This window comes from Ammodytes marinus, assembly GCF_949987685.1.
Source record: "Ammodytes marinus genome assembly, chromosome: 3".
Taxonomy (NCBI): domain Eukaryota; kingdom Metazoa; phylum Chordata; class Actinopteri; order Uranoscopiformes; family Ammodytidae; genus Ammodytes; species Ammodytes marinus.
In genome coordinates, this window is record NC_137232.1 from 13,700,361 (window position 1) to 13,720,360 (window position 20,000).

At 39.2% G+C, this 20,000-nt stretch overlaps 1 protein-coding gene across 1 annotated transcript in view; it reads right to left on the reverse strand.

The window, feature by feature from the left end:
- Window positions 1-20,000, reverse strand: part of tenm4 (teneurin transmembrane protein 4) — a gene marked incomplete at both ends in the record, with an annotated part of 180,674 nt that overhangs the window by 24,754 nt on the left and 135,920 nt on the right. Inside the window, 3 exons of the mRNA XM_080054064.1 lie at window positions 3,790-3,962; window positions 11,317-12,194; window positions 19,179-19,333. Coding sequence (XP_079910190.1) covers window positions 3,790-3,962; window positions 11,317-12,194; window positions 19,179-19,333 — 1,206 coding nt within the window. The remainder of the gene's footprint in view (window positions 1-3,789; window positions 3,963-11,316; window positions 12,195-19,178; window positions 19,334-20,000) is intronic.

Genomic DNA, 20,000 nt, shown 5'->3' on the forward strand with positions numbered 1-20,000 from the left:
CCCCATTTCAACTCTGTACTGTCTAATAAAGCTTGAAAATGTCAAAAAATAATCTTAAAAAAATAGGCTAAACTATTATTTCTTTATGTTACCATGCCATTTTAGATAGACTATGAAGAATGATTTATTTAGATTTATTTTATCATATTTGTTGTTGTTGTTGCAAAAAACAATAAAAAATAGAAGGCATATCCATATAAGAGTTTTACACATCGATAATATCTGTCTTATCTATAAAAATTCACAGTACAAGTTTATTGTAAATGACAAAAGTAACGCACTATAGCTTTGATATGTCACATTAAAGTTACTGTAAGGATTTATTTATATAGATTTATTTTACAATATAACTTCTATGTTGAGCTCATACAGCTATGGATAAGATAAGAGACGCGTCTGGATTTTTCTTAAATCTTCTCTATATTACTTATTGGAAATGCTCTTAATGACAATATTTTTGGGGAGAATTTGGTAGAAATGTTGTCAGTAGTTTATATTATAAAACCAAAATGTTCATTCTACTCAAACATATGCCTATAAAGAGTAAAACGAGAGACACTGAACATTTGGAGTGGTCTCTTCATTTTTTCCAGAGCTGTATATATATATACTGTATATTCTTGAGTTGCTGAGTGAAGAGAACTGGTCAGATGAGTCGGTGTTGACCTTCCAGTGGCCCGTTCCCTCTCTCCATCATACAGACACTTCAGGGATTCAGCACGCGCCCCGGGGCAGACTCTACTCACACACGCACGCACGCACGCACGCACGCACACACACACACACACACACACACACACACACACACACACACACACACACACACACACACTCTAACTCTAGCTAAAGCTAAAGCCTAAAGGAGCCTCTAGGGACCAGATTAACCTGAGGAATACTGCTGAAATGAGGGATTTGAAGCTAATACAGGCATCCAGCCGAGCACAAGAGCTACCTGGCTTTCTGCACTGATATTCAAGTGGTCTGCTTAAAGGAATAGTTCAATTATTATTATTTATTTTAGCTTGTAGAGGCTTTTGCTAAACTCTGACTACCAGTGTTTGAGCTAAACTAATCTGGATAAGTGATCTTTAAACCTGCAGTGTGTAGAATTGTGGGTTTTATTTCCTAGCAGATTTTGTAGAAAGTAATTATAATATCCATAAGTAGGGGAGAACGGGGTAATCTGAGCCACTTTTTACATTTGCTCCCCTCTAAGCGAGCTAAAATGATTTATCACTCAAATTTACACATTTCCCATTAATTCAGGATGTTTCCTAGAAATGGGCATTAGCAGAATGTTTTCAAGACAAAGGGCAGTGAAAATATGATTGTTTTAAAAAAAGTTGTCATGTGGCTCACTTTACCCCAGCTGTGGGGTAAACTGATCCACTTACTTTTTCCACTCTGAAACTACCTTAACAACACATATTGTAACAGTAAGAATCCTGAAAGCTAGCCACACATTCCAGAACTAATGTCGGACTAGTAAAATGATGGGATTTGGTCAATTAAGCAAAGCAAATGTTCTAAACACTTGAAAGTAACTCTGAACAAAATCAAATACAACATATTATAATTCAAAAGGTTTTAATACGATTCAAATGAAAGATAGAACCAGTTAGATTAGAACACAGTCTGGGGGTCAGAACACAGGACCCTTAGAGCCAGCTAGTGTCTGGGGGTCAAAGCATAGGAAAATCAGAACCAGCGAGAACAGCCTGGAACTCAGAACACAGGCGAAGACCCAACTGGATTATAACATCAGCCTGTCATACTCTTCAACTAGGCCTACTCTACATTCCAGCCCTGAAGGTTACAGGGACAGATGAGAAGGTGCTCTTTCCGTGTGGTTGCCCCAGGCCGTCTTCCTGGTGTATTTCCTTGGCATGATGGCTTTTTTTACAATGTGTATGACATTAAAATAAAACATATGTTATGTAATATTACATTAAAATATGTTTAAGACTAAACTTAACTTGTGCCTCATGGTGGGGGAAAGTGAGACAGTGGCTCACTTTCCCCCACAGCATTTGGCTCACTTTCCCCCACCACCACAATTTGAGAAAAAACTACCTCTCTTAGCATTTCAGGCTAATCTTCAGTTATCAGCATCACATGGTTTCATATGTTGGTAGTTCATCAACACGTATGATAGAAGTTTTTCTACGTGAATACATTTGCTTTGGCACAACAGTTGATTAAGTTGACAGCAAGAAAATGTACTTTTACATGCAAAATACCTATTTTGGTGAAAAAAACATGCTTACCACAGTACCATGAGGTCCTCTCTTTCAGGGCCATGGGGAAATGAGAGGGGCTTGAAAACATATATCTCACATGACCACAAATGTTTTCCGTTGCCTAGATACAGGGGGTGGCTTTCTTGATAATGTCATATTACACACTGCACCTTTAACTAAATGCATAGTTAAAGGGGGGGTTTCTGTCTCCTTTTCTTAAAAAAGTAACATCTTCAACTATTCTTAAATCAAAGTGTCTGTCTGTGTCTGTGACACACACTGTCACAGACACAGACAGACACACACACACACACACACACACACACACACACACACACACACACACACACACACACACACACACACACACACACACACACACACACACACATAACCAGATGACCATAAAGGAATCTTGAAGGCGGTGCGGTCATGTGTGTTATGTGATCACCAGCGTAGAGACAATTAATGAATGAATGAATGAACATTGGAGTTCCTGGTGCCGCCATTCTGTCACGCTAATGTCCATGACAAGGTTAAGACTCTGAGGTGACCGGTCCTTTGAGTAAGAGTGAACCGGAGATATACATCTCACGTCTCTAAAGTTCAAAACTGTCCTATTGTAATCGATTAAGGTATTGTTGGAGTACAAAACAGGATATCAAAATGCCTGAAAAACGTACAGTAAGACAAATATGGTGGATTTAGCTACAATATCAGTCTGCCCTCTGCCTGTGTCTCTCTCACTGTATTAACTCAACCTGGAGGGAGGAGCTCATATGGCCACCAGCTTTGTGCTTTAAATTATTATTTTTTTTTTTAGATAATTTTTGGACATTTTCAAGTTTTATTTGATAGTACAGAGTTGAAATGGGGAGACAGAGAGAGGGGGGGATGACATGCAGTAAAGGTCCACGGGTCGGATTTTAACCCGCGACCACTGCAACGAAGGCCGGAGCCAATATGGTATGCACTCTCTCCACTACGCCACCGGAGCGGCCCAATAATTGTATTTGTGACAGAAAGTCAATATATTTTTCTATTCTGGTGAATGGGAGTGGCATTACACATTTTATTAAAACAGAAGAGCGATAAATATCACTGTGAGTAAGCGCTGTACGTGATAAATAGCCGAGCGAGACATTACATCTTCATTTGAAGGTCAGCAGCTTACCCAAATCAGAAAAAAAATCAATTAACCCTTCAATACAGCCATGGAAAGAGTTATATTTGCCTAGGTTTTCAGACATACAGCATGTTTCTGAAACATCTGTAGTTAGATAGAGGTGAAATCAATGATGAGCTGTTCAAACTTGTTAAATTAAACTTGTAAAAGTTAACACTTTTGTATCCAACAAATAAAACCGTGCAAAATACAGCGCTGAAAAACCTATATATGAAATGAGGAGGTTCAGTCCTCTTCAAGGCAGACCTGGGTTAAAATCCAGCCCGGGTCGTTCTCTGCATGTTATTCCCCTCTCTGCCCCATTTCATCTCCATCCCTCCAAACCATCTAAAGAAGCAAAAAAAAACTTTAAAAAAAACTGACCTTGCATGAGTGTGTAGAATGTTCCAGAGGCTGACAGGTTGGTTGTCACGGTGACGTCCTCTTTGCTGGACCCCTCTGTCTGAACGCGCACAGAGCTGTCACTGTTGGTACGGTAACTGCTCACTCGCCCGGTCGGGTAAGTCACGTTAGTCAGGCGCCCGTAACTGTCATACCTACAAAGAAATACATTGATGTTAAAGGGGCACTATGCAGTATTTCAGATGAGGGGGGTTTGTTTACATTCACAGAGCCTGCAGTTAATTTACAAAACATAGGCTATTTACTCTATGTGGAATTCTTAGTATTGAATAATTCTATCATCATGAATCAAAATTATCTTGAGGCACCAGGAACCAAACGTAAGACTAGAATATGTTCAGAATATGTATCAGGAAGCTTTCTAACTTCGGACTGTGTTCCAGGGATCACATTTTCCAGTGACGGAAGTTTGTTTATTCAGTTATGAGAATATACCTTAGAAAATGATTACTTCTCTGACACACCCAAAGTTACACAGTGCACCTTTTAGGGGATTTAAATGATGTTCAAGCACACACAATCATCACTGCAGGTCAGGTATAAAAATCCTATATAAATTCAAGTACTTAAATTAAATCTGACGAATTGCCCTGTCATCTGAGATTGAACGTGATTATGAGTTGCTTTCTACGATAAACTGTTCTAGTGGTAATTAAGGAAAAGGGATTTTTGTCTGATATTTCCCTGTTGGTGTCACAAATTGTGTAAATGTGTCGACACACAGGCAATGAACGCAGCAGTGAATCCATTGGCGTTGGCATCGAGAGGTAGTAAAAGTCATAACTCAACGGTTTAATCACTGAAGCATAATCAACACAGCGTTTAAACAGTGAGCAATGTCTGCTGCAGTTTGCTATTTATAAACAGCAAAGAGATTGGACTTTTCTATGTCTTCCAATGCGATGTGAATGTGACTTTAAAGGTACAGTGTGTGATAAAGGTGTATTTTGGAGGCATCTTGTGGTCATAGCAGCGCTCCCTTGCTAACTACTCTCGATCTGAGAAGGAACAGAAGCTACGGTGGCCTTCAAGGACAAGAAGCTAGTACCTAAAGATGGCATCATCCACCACTGCCTCAAGTCTTTCCACAATATCAAGTGATGAGGTGAAGATGTATTTAGTTATTTATTCTATAGTACTTCTTCTTCTTGGTCGTCCAACAGGTTCATTTCCCCAGGACGCCCACTGTATATAAAAACATGTAAGGCCGTTAAGTTTGTCTATTCTGTGCTTCTATAGAAACATGGCGGCAAGCCTGCTCAAACAAAATGTAAAAGGCTCATCCTAAAGTAATAACATTTTGTATTTCAAGAGATAATACAATAATTTAAATCTATAATAAATACTTGAAATTAATGAAAAATAAATTCCATTTCTACCAAGTCTGTTCTGACAAAACACCAATTCCATTTACAAACTGCACCTTTAATTTAAATTCAACTTAAATTTTAAGTTCAAAGGGATGGAAAGAAGATCACAATAAATATACACAGCTACCGACAAGGGAAAAACTGTCACGGCTAATACGACAAAGCACACACACACACACACGTGCACACGCACACACACACACACACACACACACATACACACACCTTATTCACATCTGGAAAACTGCTCATATTAGCTTAAAAGATTAGCGCTATCAGCTAATCTCATTATACAGTCTATGAAACCGGGTCTTAGAGGTGTGTCTCCTTGAAAAGATACACCGTCTCCCTTGACTACAAATCAGTCAATTTCAGTCGGGCAGAGATAGAATGTCAGCACAGATAGAACTATTTTGAAAATCTTCTACAGATTGCCATGCAGTGTTCCAGAATGACAGTGTTCCAGAATTGGAGTAAGTGAGTGAGTGAGCGGTGAACGGTACATTACTTAGAATGAATACTTATTTTCTACACCACAATAAAAGTCCATGTGTGTGTGTGAGTGTGTGTGTATGTGTGTGTGTGTGTGTGTGTGTGTGTGTGTGTGTGTGTGTGTGTGTGTGTGTGTGTGTGTGTATGTGTGTGTGTGTGTGTGTGTGTTATAATAAATGAGCCTGTATTTCATTTATTAGGGGCTTTTATTTTCGCGGGGGAGCTGGTTTACGGATGTATTGTCTCAGCGCTGCCTGCCATCTCAAATATCCAATATGGAAAAGACGGAGTGAGATAGGAATCATGTTATCTGATCTCAGCTGTCTGTACGAAGGGACTGGGGATTTATAAGATGCATTTCTAACCGCTAGTCATTCCACTTCAGGAAACACTAAATAGTGAAAGGCATTTATACATCTAAAGCATTTCATCTCTTTTGATTTGGATGCTGCTCATATTTTATCAGCGAGATGTTTTTTCCCAATGTTCAACATACTCTAAAATCAACGTTTTTTTGCGGTGAATAAAATAGAAGTTACACATTATCTGAATGTTACCACTTTTGGTTAGTTAGTTAGTTAGTTAGATTGAATTTGAAATGGGCATCACAATAACATTGCATATAACCGATGTAGTGTTTAAAGGTGCTCTGAAGAACTTTCCGTTAATTAAAATTCTAGCGCCACTTTGGACAAAAGCGGAAGTGTTGTTCCTGGGTGATCATTCCCATGACAAAGGCATTAAGAAAAACTATATAAAAATTGTATTATTTGCACTGATGGTCTCATTTGCTGCTATATGTAATTTATGATCATCAGAAGAAAAATTAGACTCTTTCAGAAATATTTAAAAGCTCCTCGTATAGCACCTTTAATGATAAAGGTACACTCTACCTTTAACAAAAATAAATAAAATACTAAACTAAGTTGTGGGGTCGTAACTGTTCATTTCCTTAATTTAAACATGAATTTTGGCAGAGTTTACAAATTGCTCGCAGCAGACTTTTCCAAAGCATGAGTTTTACAAATGAAAAAAATAACGGATGGATAGAATAATAGAATTAAGAAAAAGGAATTATTCTAGTCCCGGTTTCTCTCTTTCAAATTGAACAATGACATCAGATGTACCTACAAGCCAAAGTGTGTGTGTGTGTGTGTATTTGTGTCATTCATATTCTAATTACCCTAACCCTGTGTGTGTGTGTGTGTGTGTGTGTGCGTGTGTGTGTGTGTGTGTGTTTCATTTGGAGCCATTACAGAATGTTTGTTTGTCTGGAATAATTATCTTTAAAGGTCGGTTTGCCACCGGAGGGTCAGGACTTAATTTGCTTCTGTCGGGATTGAAAAAGAAACCTCCATGTATCACTAGTGAAACAAAGTGAACTGCTAAACACTTAACCCTTATTAAAGGTGGAGTCAGTGATTCTGGAGAGCGCTTGTTGTCAAAATCACTTCCGACAAAATCAGTTAATTTCTCCTCACAATCCGCTACTACAGCGTACTGTGTGCGTGCTGAAAAAAATCTGTTGTTAGTACACAGCCTAGGTTCTGTAAACTGGCCCGTAAACAAAGGGTATGTTAACAAAGGGGCCCCACCACCGTAGCTAGCAACATTACCGTTTACAGAGCCTTGACTGTGTTTTAACACCAGATTTTTTTTTCAGCGCACACACAGTACGGACAGGTTGTGGATATATATTATTTGATTTTGACAGCAAGCATTCTCCAGAATCACTGACTCCACCTTTAATGCATGTGTACTTTTGCCCTATCCAGCCTGTAATATTGAAATTAATGTGGATGAATGCACCAACCACAAACACACACACGCACCCACCCACCCACCCACACACACACACACACACACACACACACACACACACACACACACACACACACACACACACACACACACACACACACACACACACACACACACACACACACACACACACACACACACACACACACAGGACTGCATGAGAACAAAAGAAATGCCAGTGGGTCTTGCTGTTGTAATGCTCGGTAACCTCTTGAGCTGAGACAATGCAGATGCTCTTCTAACCTCACTAATGACGGTATTGTAATGTTAAACGCATTGGCTTAAGGGTTTACTGTAAATCTATTAATTCAAGTTTGCGTTCGGGCTGATTCTTAATTGTTTTTCTTAGCCTCCAATTAGCAGCGGAGCAATGCTTCTACTTAGTAACAAATCATGTGCTTTAGCCACAGGGGTTCAAGCCAATGTTTTCATGTTTGATTTTTAATACATCAATAAGAACAGAAAGATCATACAAAACAACTGTTAAAGGTGAAGTCAGTGATTCTGGAGAATGCTTGTTTTTATAAATATTTTTTTTTCAATATTAGTGACTTTTTTCATGATCTGCTACCTGTCAGTGTGATGAAACAAATCCAATGTTAATACAAAGCCAAGGCTCTGTAAACTGGCATGTTGCTACGGTATCTACGGTTTTGCTTCTTTGTTAACATACCCTTTGTTTACCTGCCAGTTTACAGAGCCTAGGCTGTGTATTAATGCAATTGCAACCCCCACCCCTTCCCCAGCGCACACACGTTACGGACAGGTAGCGTATCATGAGGAGATATTCACTGATTTTCACAAAAAAGTGATTTTGACAACAAGCGTTCTCCAGAATCACTGACTCCACCTTTAATGGAGTTGAAACAATGGCCTGACTGACTTAAGCTTCAAACATATCTCCAAAGTCATCTTCTGTATACTTTCTTCACACATCATGAGTGTGTAAAATTCCCTCAGGCGGACAAAGGGGGGAACAGAAAAAATATTTGAGAATAACTCATACAACTGAGGCTATTTCCGTCCGAGGGGGACGCTGATTCGAAGTGTCCGGCCTATTGTTTGGTTCACAGCTTGAAAGGTCAGGGAGCTAGCGTGTGACACAGAGGTGATGAGATACGAATGGACTTTTGGTTATCCATGGGGAAAGGCAGTCCGCTCCCTTCTGCCTCTCGCGCCCTGCCCCCCCAAATAACCCTCTTATCCTGGGGAAGAAACAAACTAATAGTCAAGCTGAGAAGAACCAGGCAAGACCCATTATACCACAGCGGCAAAGCCGAGGGAATGGTGCCTGTTCTGGGCTTTAATTGAGACGGAGAGAGACCCTGGGTCAGCCATCAAGCTGCGCCGGGCAGATGGTCTAGAATGAGATTTCTTTGGTGTGTGTGGACTCTGTTGTGTCTTTTGTGAAGAGGTGAAGGCAAGCACAAACACTCTCTTTATCCAGTGAATGGAATGGATCCATATTTAAAGGTGCAATCAACGATTATTGTCAAAATCACTGTTTGGCTTGATCAGTGAATATCTCCTCACTACCTGTCCGTACTGTGTAGTGTGTACTGAAAGAAAATCCAGTGTTAATGCACAGCCTAGGCTCCTTAAATGGGCAATGGGCATGTTGCTGGCTACAGTAGGATCATTTCTTAGAATGCCCTTTTGTTCACATACAGTACCAGTTTACAGAGCATGAGATACTTTTTTCAGAGCACACACAGGTAGCGGATCATGAGGAGATATTCACTGATTTTGACAAAAAAGTGATTTTGACAACAAGCATTCTCCAGAATTACTGACTCCACAGGGGACAAATTATTAATGTATTTAAATTCCTTTACGTCACCGATGCTAAAATATCTCTGTCTTCTCTTTACATTACAGTAAAACGTATTCTCAAAACTGCTGTTACTACGAGCAACCTTTCACATTTTACAGAAAGTCAAAAAAGAATAAAAATGATTCAGACGTTCCAGCCGGCCACTGGCTTGTGCTGTTGACGCTGCAGGCGATTCACTCTACCTTGAGAAAATGTCTAGCAACCATGTCCGCGACGACCGCAATCAAACACAGGTGATAAATGTCGGTTCAGATTAACCAAAGAGTGTGTGTGTGTGTGTATGTGTGTGTCAAGATGTTTGTCAAGGTGTGTGTGTGTTTGAAAGTGAGTGTGTGTGTGTGTTTGAAAGTGAGAGTGAGTATGTGTGTGTGTGTGTGTCAAGATGTTTGTCAAGGTGTGTGTGTGTGTTTGAAAGTGAGAGTGTGTGTGTGTGTGTGTGTGTGTGTGTATGTTTCAAAGTGAGAGTGAGCGTGTGTGTGTGTGTTGTGATGTGTGTATGTGTCAAGGCTTGTGTGTGTTTGAAAGTGAGAGTGTGTGTGTGTGTGTGTGTGTGTGTGTGTGTGTGTGTGTGTGTGTGTAAGTTTCAAAGTGAGAGTGAGTGTGTGTGTGTGTGTCAGAAGTGTGAGAATCCTCCCGCGAGGTGTAACAGATGTCCGACCAGCCAATCTGTTTAATCACACAGTTCGTAGTGACATCCAGTTAGCACAGCGTCCCTTGGTACAATGTATTAAGCAAAGACACAGATTGAGTCACTAGTACATTTAATACAAGGCTTCAATACTGTGGGGTGTGGGCATATGTGTACATTTTAGGGGTATAGTGGATATTATCTATCTATCTATCTATCTATCTATCTATCTATCTATCTATCTATCTATCTATCTATCTATCTATCTATCTATCTATCTATCTATCTATCTATCTATCTATCTATCTATCTATCTATCTATCTATCTATCTATCTATCCATCCATCCATCCATCCATCCATCCATCCATCCATCCATCCATCCATCCATCCATCCATCCATCCATCCATCCATCCATCCATCCATCCATCCATCCATCCATCCATCCATCCATCCATCCATCCATCCATGTATTGTAATGCTTTGTTGTTGTCCTATAAGTACATTTACACATCAGATATACAGTATTTTTCTCCAGTATTCACAATCTAAACAAGCGTTGGTGTGCTCTCTGTCACTGCTGGCTAGTAGCATATCAACCCGTAATCCTATTTGGCACGATAACAGCAAATAGGATTACACCCATATACTTCACAGGTCTGGTATATGAGTGATACAGACAGCAAGGCAAAACAAGGTTACAGAAGGGTCACAATAACACTCAGATCTCAAAGATGTCTTCAGTACAGTAGCTTGATATTTAGGGCTATATCGCAAACACAGAGCTTACAGTAAGGATATCAAAGAAATTGCATTTTAAAGACTATATATTATATTTCAAGCAAGACACTGTAGGCATTTCTGTCTGTTAAAAAACATGCAGAAAATGCATTTTCTTTTGCATGCTAAGATATAGATTTTTTTTTAATCTACGGTATAAAATGAAATCCAAAACATGTTCTGTTCAAACTTTGAACTGTAATGTGTTGTAAAAGTGAAATAAAGATCTTAACACTGGCTTTATCTGACATCTAGTTTTTTTGGTTTTTAGAGAGATGCAAATGTACGCACAATTAGTTAGATATTGACACATTTGCATATTTATCCAAACATTTCTGGAAAAACTTGTACTCTCGCCTTACCGTAATATAACATCTACAGCTCTGGAAAAAATTAAAAGACACTGAATATTTGGAGTGATCTCATAATTGTTTTCCAGTGCTGTATATGGTTGCGCTCTGGGTTGAGGCAGTAATCTATAATCATCCTAAATTGGGTCCAGACTTTTCTTATAATGATTTTAACAACATTTAAAAAAATATATATTTTAAAAATGTACTTACTCAAAGAAGGTGGTCCATCCATTCTCGTTGGTCTTGGTTGCTAGGAGACCTGAGCTTCCATGGTAGGTCATGACAGCCAGCTCTTGCCCCTGGGCGGCGACTGTCTTCAGGGCGTTGTTTGTGCCTATCGTGAACCAAAATGTCTGCCCGTCTGGCACCATCAACCACAGTGGCATCCCAGTCGTATCTCTCCTTATAATCACTGTATTCTTGTTCTCGTCCGTGATACTGCCCAAATCTCCCACTCCCGTGTAGGTCAGATTGTAGAGGTGGTCTCCCGTGGTCAAACTCTGCGTGAAAATATGGCTTCCGTTGGCGTCGAACAGATACAGTTCATCGTTGATCGGCGAGGATACTTCATACATGCTCAGCGGGTTGAGATAGGGCTTGTTCTTGCGTACGTAGCGGATGCGAATGTTGGCCAAATCGGCGATGAAAAGCTCCCCATCCGGACACACAGCCAGAGAAGACGGCGCGTTCAATTTAGCGTCTTTAGCGTAGCCTTCGTCGCCAGAGTAACAGTCACAGTTGGCGTCGTTTTTGCAGTCGCAGCCGCTAGCCGCCCCGGCAACCAATGAAATCTCTCCGTTCGTGGACACCTGTCGAACTCTGTTGATTTTCTTTTCGTCCGATTCGGCGATGTATAAGATGCCATTGTGAGAGACGGCTAAGGCGTTGGCAGATTCTAATGTAGCGTGGATTGCTACTTTGCTCAAGAGGAAGTGGTCGATCCCGGGCACTTGGCAATGCATGGGACGTCCCGCTACTATTCGGACTTGGTGGTTTCCGGAGATCTGTAGAACTACATTGTTGTCCAAGACGTAGAGAGAGTTGTCCATGGGAGATACTGCGAGGTCTGTGGGCCACTCAAGACGCACCTGAGAAGAAAAAACATAAAAGAAATACATTAAGAATATTAGCCTTTTAAATTGCAAGTCTAATTATTTTGCACATACATGTTTATCATGTACAGTATATATATATATATGTTTTGTATTTTGTGTAAGTATTGTCAATGATGGAAAATGTTTTACCTATCGTTGATCAAAAACAAATGTAATAAAAAAAAACTTGCTCACAAAAAAATAAGAAAAGGATATATATCAAGCTTAGGTCACATACAAACCCGGAGCATCCTCCAGTATTGATCCAAACATTGTTCACTTTATCTGAAGTGTAACAGTCTCCTCAAGGGAAAATTGCATTACAACAAAGACTGCTGTGAAAAAAAGCTGTACTATCTACTAGCTTAGGCTCAGAGCAAAAACACCTTTAAAACAATTTATTTTCTGATAAGGACCCAAACAGCAATCGATGAAGGCTACTGTTGAAAAGGAAAAAATACTAAACGTGATTTTAAAGATTAAGGATGATAAGAACAGTGGTGAGGAAGCCTGGAATTATCAGATACAGGCAAGAGAAAGCAGGCAAAAGAATAAACGTTTTCAAGCACTGGTTATTTTTGAGATTTTTGTCTTGCTTCCACAATATGTCTTATTTCATACTAGTATAAATAAAAGGTCCCAAATGTACTTTTAGGTATTAATTTGAATAAACATTGTCTGTTTGTGTCTGTATATTTCTCCTATACAACCATCTTTAACAGACATTATCTCAACATTAGATTTTTTCAAAACTCTGAACCAAAATTCGCAACTTCCAAAGCATCTACATCAACTTAACTTTCCACAATCAATCTCAGCACTATTCTGAAGGTTATTACGGAAGGATTTGTTCATATGTTGGTTATTGTCTGATTTATGATTCATTTTGTTCTTAATGAAAAATATATATACAGTAGCATAGTCTGAACTTCAAACTTCTTTTACCACATGCCATCCCTGTGACAACGTCTAAAATGTGTGGTTTTTAAGTTGGATTTTAACCACTTTTAATGTTTCTCTACAATTTAACAGAGTCTCTATAGTACCTTAGATTAATTAGTCTTACCCATTATGTTCCCGTCACTGAATAATCTTCTCATTTATATTAATTATTAAAAACATTCACACAACAGCAGGAACAATACCAGCATCTCCAAATTAAGAATGAGCATTTTTATGCAAAGTGGCACAGCAGCCTATAACTTCATTCATTTTTAATTTGTATTAATTAACCCTTTAGGGCGACAGAATTGGCCCCAATCTAAGGGTAAAAGACTACGATATTAGGATATTTAGATGGATAAGATAGAGTGCATTACTAGTTTATCTAGACATGTTTTTTTTTAAATATCCTTATAGTGCTGAGCCTCATCAAAATCTGTTAGGAATTTTATTTTAAATTACATATATTTTTTTAAACTTTTGGTAAAAATCCCATTTAAGCATGTCACACGTTGCTAACAGTGTATGTTCCCCTAATCAGTGAAGTGGAGCATGTTGACTGTGGCTAATTTGAAAAAATACTTACTATATAATCAGCTCTGCACTTGGTATTTCTGTAGTCAATGGGCACACAAACTGCACTCAAATCTATGTTAACATGTATAACTTGTGCATTAAAAACAAGGGCTTTCTGGTGGTGTATTGTGTGAGAGCGCTTGTCATACTATATAGCCTACAGCTACAACGCCGAATCACGCAACCAAATTGATTTAATCATGGCAGACAGTCAGACAATTCATATCAGGCAAAACCGTCAGTTATTTGTGGGTTGTTGGGCGAAAATATTATGCTTTTCATGCCCCTGATACATGCCATGGCTGGTGGTTGTAATGCTGTGTACATTAATGCTCAAGTAAAAATGTGTTTCAATGTGTTAACTTTATGCTATTTTTGAACAGCTGTCCTCAATAAGATTCAACATGCAACGTTGCATAATGTAATTGTTTGCAATGCATGATAAATAGTTGAATAGATGTTTTAAAAAGTGTTGATGTCAGGCTAGGATACTGTGTGTGTGTGTGTGTGTGTGTAAATTTGCGGACAAAAGCCACACAAATTGCAGCTTTTGTTTTGGAACTAGATTATGCCACAAAAAAACTTGACATTCAAAAGGTGTCTTGTGTAAGTAGATAGTTTATTTATAATGATACACTTAGCTAGATTTCTTACAAAGAAATGGTTTTGTGACTATGGTTTGGGAGACAAGCGTGAGACAGAGCTTGAAAGTAGCCATTAAATCAAAGCACAAATTAAGTAATCCATGCGCACAAATCATTAAATCGAGGGGGCACACATTAGTCATTCCAGAGCACACAATTTAGACCCTGAATTAGGTTTCAATTATCTCCATGACACCTCCTAGACACCATAGTTTAGCCATAACCACCATAACAGTCATTTCATAATCCCCCCAAAATTTTTATTTAATATTGTGTGTGTGTGTTTGTGTGTGTGTGTGTGTGTGTGCGCGTGTGCATGTGTGTGTGTGTGTGTCTGTGTAAAGAAGAGCATTCTTGGTTGTAATGATAGGATTTGATTGATGTCTTGAGCCCGATACATGAGAATGCACTAGTGTGTTTCTTGCCCCATTGTGTCTGTTATCGAGTACAACTGGCAAACAGATCCTGCTGTGTGTGTGTGTGTGTGTGTGTGTGTGTGTGTGTGTGTGTGTGTGAAATAGTATGCATTGAAGAGAGCAAAGCCTCCAGCTGCCCATTTCCAACCCTGGGGGGAAAACTCCATCCCTCTCCCATGCTCTCACACACACAAATACACACACACACACACACACACACACACACACACACACACACACACACACACACACACACACACACACACACACACACACACACACACACACACACACACACACACACACACACACACACACACACACACACTAGCACCTATAGATGCTCACCAACCCCTGTCTGCAGCACTACAACGATGACAAATCGGCCCAGCTTCACTGCCGGAGACACTCAGACAGTAAAAAGCATCCATTAAAAATTCATCCGGGCCACGTACCATATCTAGCATCTAGCTTCTTCAAACACTCGCCAACCCCTTTACTTAGACCCACAGTTACTCTGCAGAAAGCATATCGCAGTCTTCATTACTATTGGCCGTACCTCATCTGTGCTTATTACTGTTGTGCTCCTATGTAAAGCGCTTTGAGTGCGAGAAAAGAGCTACTGTATATAAATTAAATATATTATTATTGTTATTATTATTACTTGACAAACAGAAATGTCTCATAGGCCTTTCTCTCTCTCTCCTCTGATGATGGGGCCATTGTTATCTCGCTATGACATCTGTGCCATGAGAAATCCTTTCTCAATTCATTGTGCAACCTTTCTTTATTTTAACTTTGGTAACACTTTAAAATAAGGGAACATTATTTAAAGATGTTTTTGGGCATTTTTATGCATTATTGATAGTGTAGAGACAGAGTTGAAATGGGGCAGAGAGGGGAGTGACACGCAGAGAACGACCGCGGGCTGGAATCGAACCCGGGTCCGCTGCTGGCCAAGGCCCATGGGGGGGACGCCCTACCAACTGAGCTAAGGGCGCCCCCAAGGGAACATTATTAACTGTTAGTTGAAGCTTAATGAACATTAACCACAGATTAACTAACCGCATATAGCTGCTTGATGCTGGTGATGCTGAATAGACATTAGTTAACCTAGCATAGTCAATGCTTAACTAAGTATTGCCTAAGTCTTAGTAAATAAGCATTAACATTTAGTTAATGCTAAGCAAGCATTAGCTGAGCAGCTAACAGTAAATGAATGTACCCTTATTGTAAAGTGCTACCTTGACTTTTTATTATCATGCAAATAAATGTGAAAAATAGCTTGACCTCGCTCACATTTGTAAAAATGTATTAAGGTATTATATGTATTTATTTCTAAATACATTTATACAGGTAAATCCCATTGAGACCGGAAACTCTTTTGCAAGGGAGACCTGTTCCCATTCCCACTTTACCATTCCCGTTCTGTTGGTGCACATCCGTGCCTAACCTCCTATTGCTGACGAGAGTATTTTTGGAATATTATTTTATTTTATATATTTTTTTGTGCTGGTGGTAGCATTGACTGGCAGGTCCTACTGACAGCTGCCCCACTGTATAAAAGGTGTATGTGTGTGTGTGTGTGTGTCTGTGTGTGTATGAATGTGTGGAGGGGGGTATTATCAGGTTACACAGCATATGGGACGGTGGCTTGGGATATATCCCCTCATCAGTCAAGAGTGCCGTGAAAACCTCCTTAGCAGCAGCTCCCCCGAGCCACACACACACACACACACACACACACACACACACACACACACACACACACACACACACACACACACACACACACACACACACACACACACACACACACACACACACACACACACACACACACACACACACACACACACACACACACACACACACACACACACACACACACACACACACCACACTCTCCCTCATGAAATATTTAAGCACTAGTGTTGACAAGATATAGGTTTTAAGAAATTGAATGTCCTCCACCCCCCTCCCTCCCTCTCCCCCCTCTTCCCCCCTTTAAGTCAAATACATGTTTCTGCACTACCTGTATGCAACTGTTAGTCTCCTGTATGTGTGGGAATAAGATGAGATATGTCAAATAATATAGAACCAGTTGTTGTCAAAAATCACTTTTTGATCAAAATCAGTGAATATGTCCTCAAGATCTGCTACTATCAAGTGCAATAAAATGCAAAATAAAGAAAGCTTTTGGCTCACCTTTGTACTCACTTACATACAAAATAGAATTAAGCTTTTTTTTTTCTTCTTCCAAAACACATTCTTATTAAAGCATATGATATGGTGGGCAACAAGGTATCAATTTATTTCATATTAAAGTACATGTGACCTGGATATTTTGCCCCTTTAGTCAATTCTAGTGATAAAGGTTATGGCAATTTGCATTTCTAGGTCACTGTGACAAATGAGGTTACCATTGTAGCAGCAACAGTATTTCATTCACCTTTTCGTATCCCATTTGTGGGTTAGAAAGTATTATTTTTACTCTTAATTATTATTATTATTATTATTATTATTTTCGTGTTTCCCTCTTTTTTCTTTACTCATTACTTAACGTATGTTCGTTTGAGGCTATGTCTCCAAAAAAAGTTTAAAACAAGTTTAAAAAAAAAATACAAATAAATAAATGGCACTTCATTTTATATTCCTAAGAAATCCCCATTGGGAATACATATGCGAGGGCGACCCGGCAAATTGGACAACATCCAATCATATCCAATTTGTTAAAAGCCTGATATGTTGTTAGAGGGACGATCAGTCATCATTTAGAAAGGGCAAGAGGCCGAAGGGCTGTTTCATTTGGTGAGTGCGTCTAGGTAATGTCTCAAGCACTCAGGAATGTATTGTCATTGCAATATTAATAACCTAATACAAGGGATAAATGTGACATAGTGCATGTGAAGAATGCAAAAAGCCCAAGTGTCCAGACAATAGCATGATCAAATAGAGTATAGTGTGATTAATGTAGTTAAATAGAGGTATATATATATATACATTATGTACAGGTCCTAAAAATGCATTTTCTCTATTTTTTAAGGGTTGTATTTTTTGACTTTGTTTGATTGAGAGACAGAGCTTTTCTGTTTACTTTTAATGCAATTTATATTAACTTTTCGGCATTTGTCTGCCTGTTTTTTTCCATTTTTTGTTTTCACTATCTTTTTATGCAATATTTTCTCATGTCTTCATTTTTTTAAATGTAGGCCTATTTGTATACATAGCCTTATTAAGCACTTTGAATTACCTTGTGACTAAATTGTGCTGTGTAAATAAATGGGCCTTGCTTTGAAAGGAGGTTTCTGACGCCAAAGACGTTTAGAGCACCATTTAAGTATATAACTATAAAAAAATTAACAAATCAGTAAAAAAAAAAAAAAAAAAAATCCCTCCATGACACCTTCCTGGCCAGGTGAAAAACAATGTCCAAATCCTGTAGGTTAAATATTATAATGTCAGAAAATAACGGCCACGAAAATCTGTCTCTTCACCCCAAAGAAAATTCAGTGGACCAGAAAGTAATGTGTCCTCAGTGCAGTGTCCTTGCCTGGGGGCCTGTACATGTGTTAGACCATGTGTGTGTGTGTGTGGGTCCGAGTGTGTGTATGTGTGTGTGTACATGTGTTTGCATGCATAAGTGATCATGTGTGTGTTTGTTTACGTGTGTTTGAATATGTGTTTGTGTGCATTGGTGTGTGTGTGTGTGTGTGTGTGTGTGTGTGTGTTTGCACATGTGTTTGTGTGCATTGGTGTGTGTGTGTGTGTGTGTGTGTGTGTGTGTATGTGTGTGTGTGTGTACATGTGTCTGACCATGTGTATGTGCGTGTGTGTGCATGCATTAGTGACCATGTGTGTGTGAGTTGACAGACAATAAGTTCATGGGTCATCCTCATCATCTGCCTACAGCGATAGGTCAGAGGCCTTTAATGTGGATGTCTGATCACTTGACACAGACATGGAAGCTCCATAGTCTATTGTTTTTCAATTTTCAATTTGTATTAGCTTGTAAACAAATACATAAAGCTATGGTGCGTAACTTTGTCATGTAAATGAATGTCGGTTACATGAAAGTCATTGCCAAATGAGTTGACACAAAGTTGATTAAGCCTACCAGCTCCACAAAACTCTCTCTGTATTTCTCAGTATGGCAGCGTTTACCTGGTGCAGGAGCTCAGAAAAATCCCAAGAAGAGCCCAAGAAATGTTTCAGTTGTTGATTATACTGCTAAGAAAAAACCTGGACGTACAGCAGAAGATATACACACACACACACACACACACACGCCCACACGCCGACACACACACACACACATACACACACACACACACACACACACACACACACACACACACACACACACACACACGCACACACACACACACACAATATCGTACCTGAGAGATATCCATCACAGAGTCGCAGCTGAGGGGTCTGGCAGAGGTCAGGTCATTGAAGCCCAGCAGAGTGGAGATGATTCCATTCTGATCAATCCGTCTAATCATGGTTCCGTCCACAAAGAAGATCACGCCATATTTATCCACCGTTATGCCTGGACAGAACAATACATTACATTACATTTTATTTAGCTGATGCTTTTATCCAAAGCTGATGTAACAAGTGCAACATTAAATTTTTTTGTTTTTTAGAAAAATAGAACATAGAATATCCATCACTATTGTTTTTATTTGTGAGTTAAAGGTAGAGTATGTGATTCTGGAGAACGCTTGTTGTCAAAATCAGTAAATATCTCCAGCTACCTGTCCGTACTGTGTTCCAGTGTTAATACGCAGCCTAGGCTCTGTAAATGGGTATGTTGTTAGCAATGGTGGGCAGTTGGCACCCTTTGTTTACATACCAGTTTACTAGGCTGTGTATTAATTAACACCAGATTTTTTTTCAGAGCACACACAGTACGGACAGCACAAAAAGTTAATCTGAAATCAAGTATCTTGCAGAATCACTGAGTACACCTTTAATGACGTACAGATAACAACATAATGACGATGCAGCACTGTTCACAGCAATAGAACTCATGTGAGAATTGATTTTTTCTAATCAATTATGAAGAACAATAGAGACGTCAAAACAGAAGAATAGTCCTGTACTGTGTATATCGATTCAATTAAGAACTACAATGTAATCAATCAAGTGTCTGTCTCTGTCCTTTCAGCCTCAAACAACAGTGAAGCTAAACATACTAAACTTTAGCTGTGAAA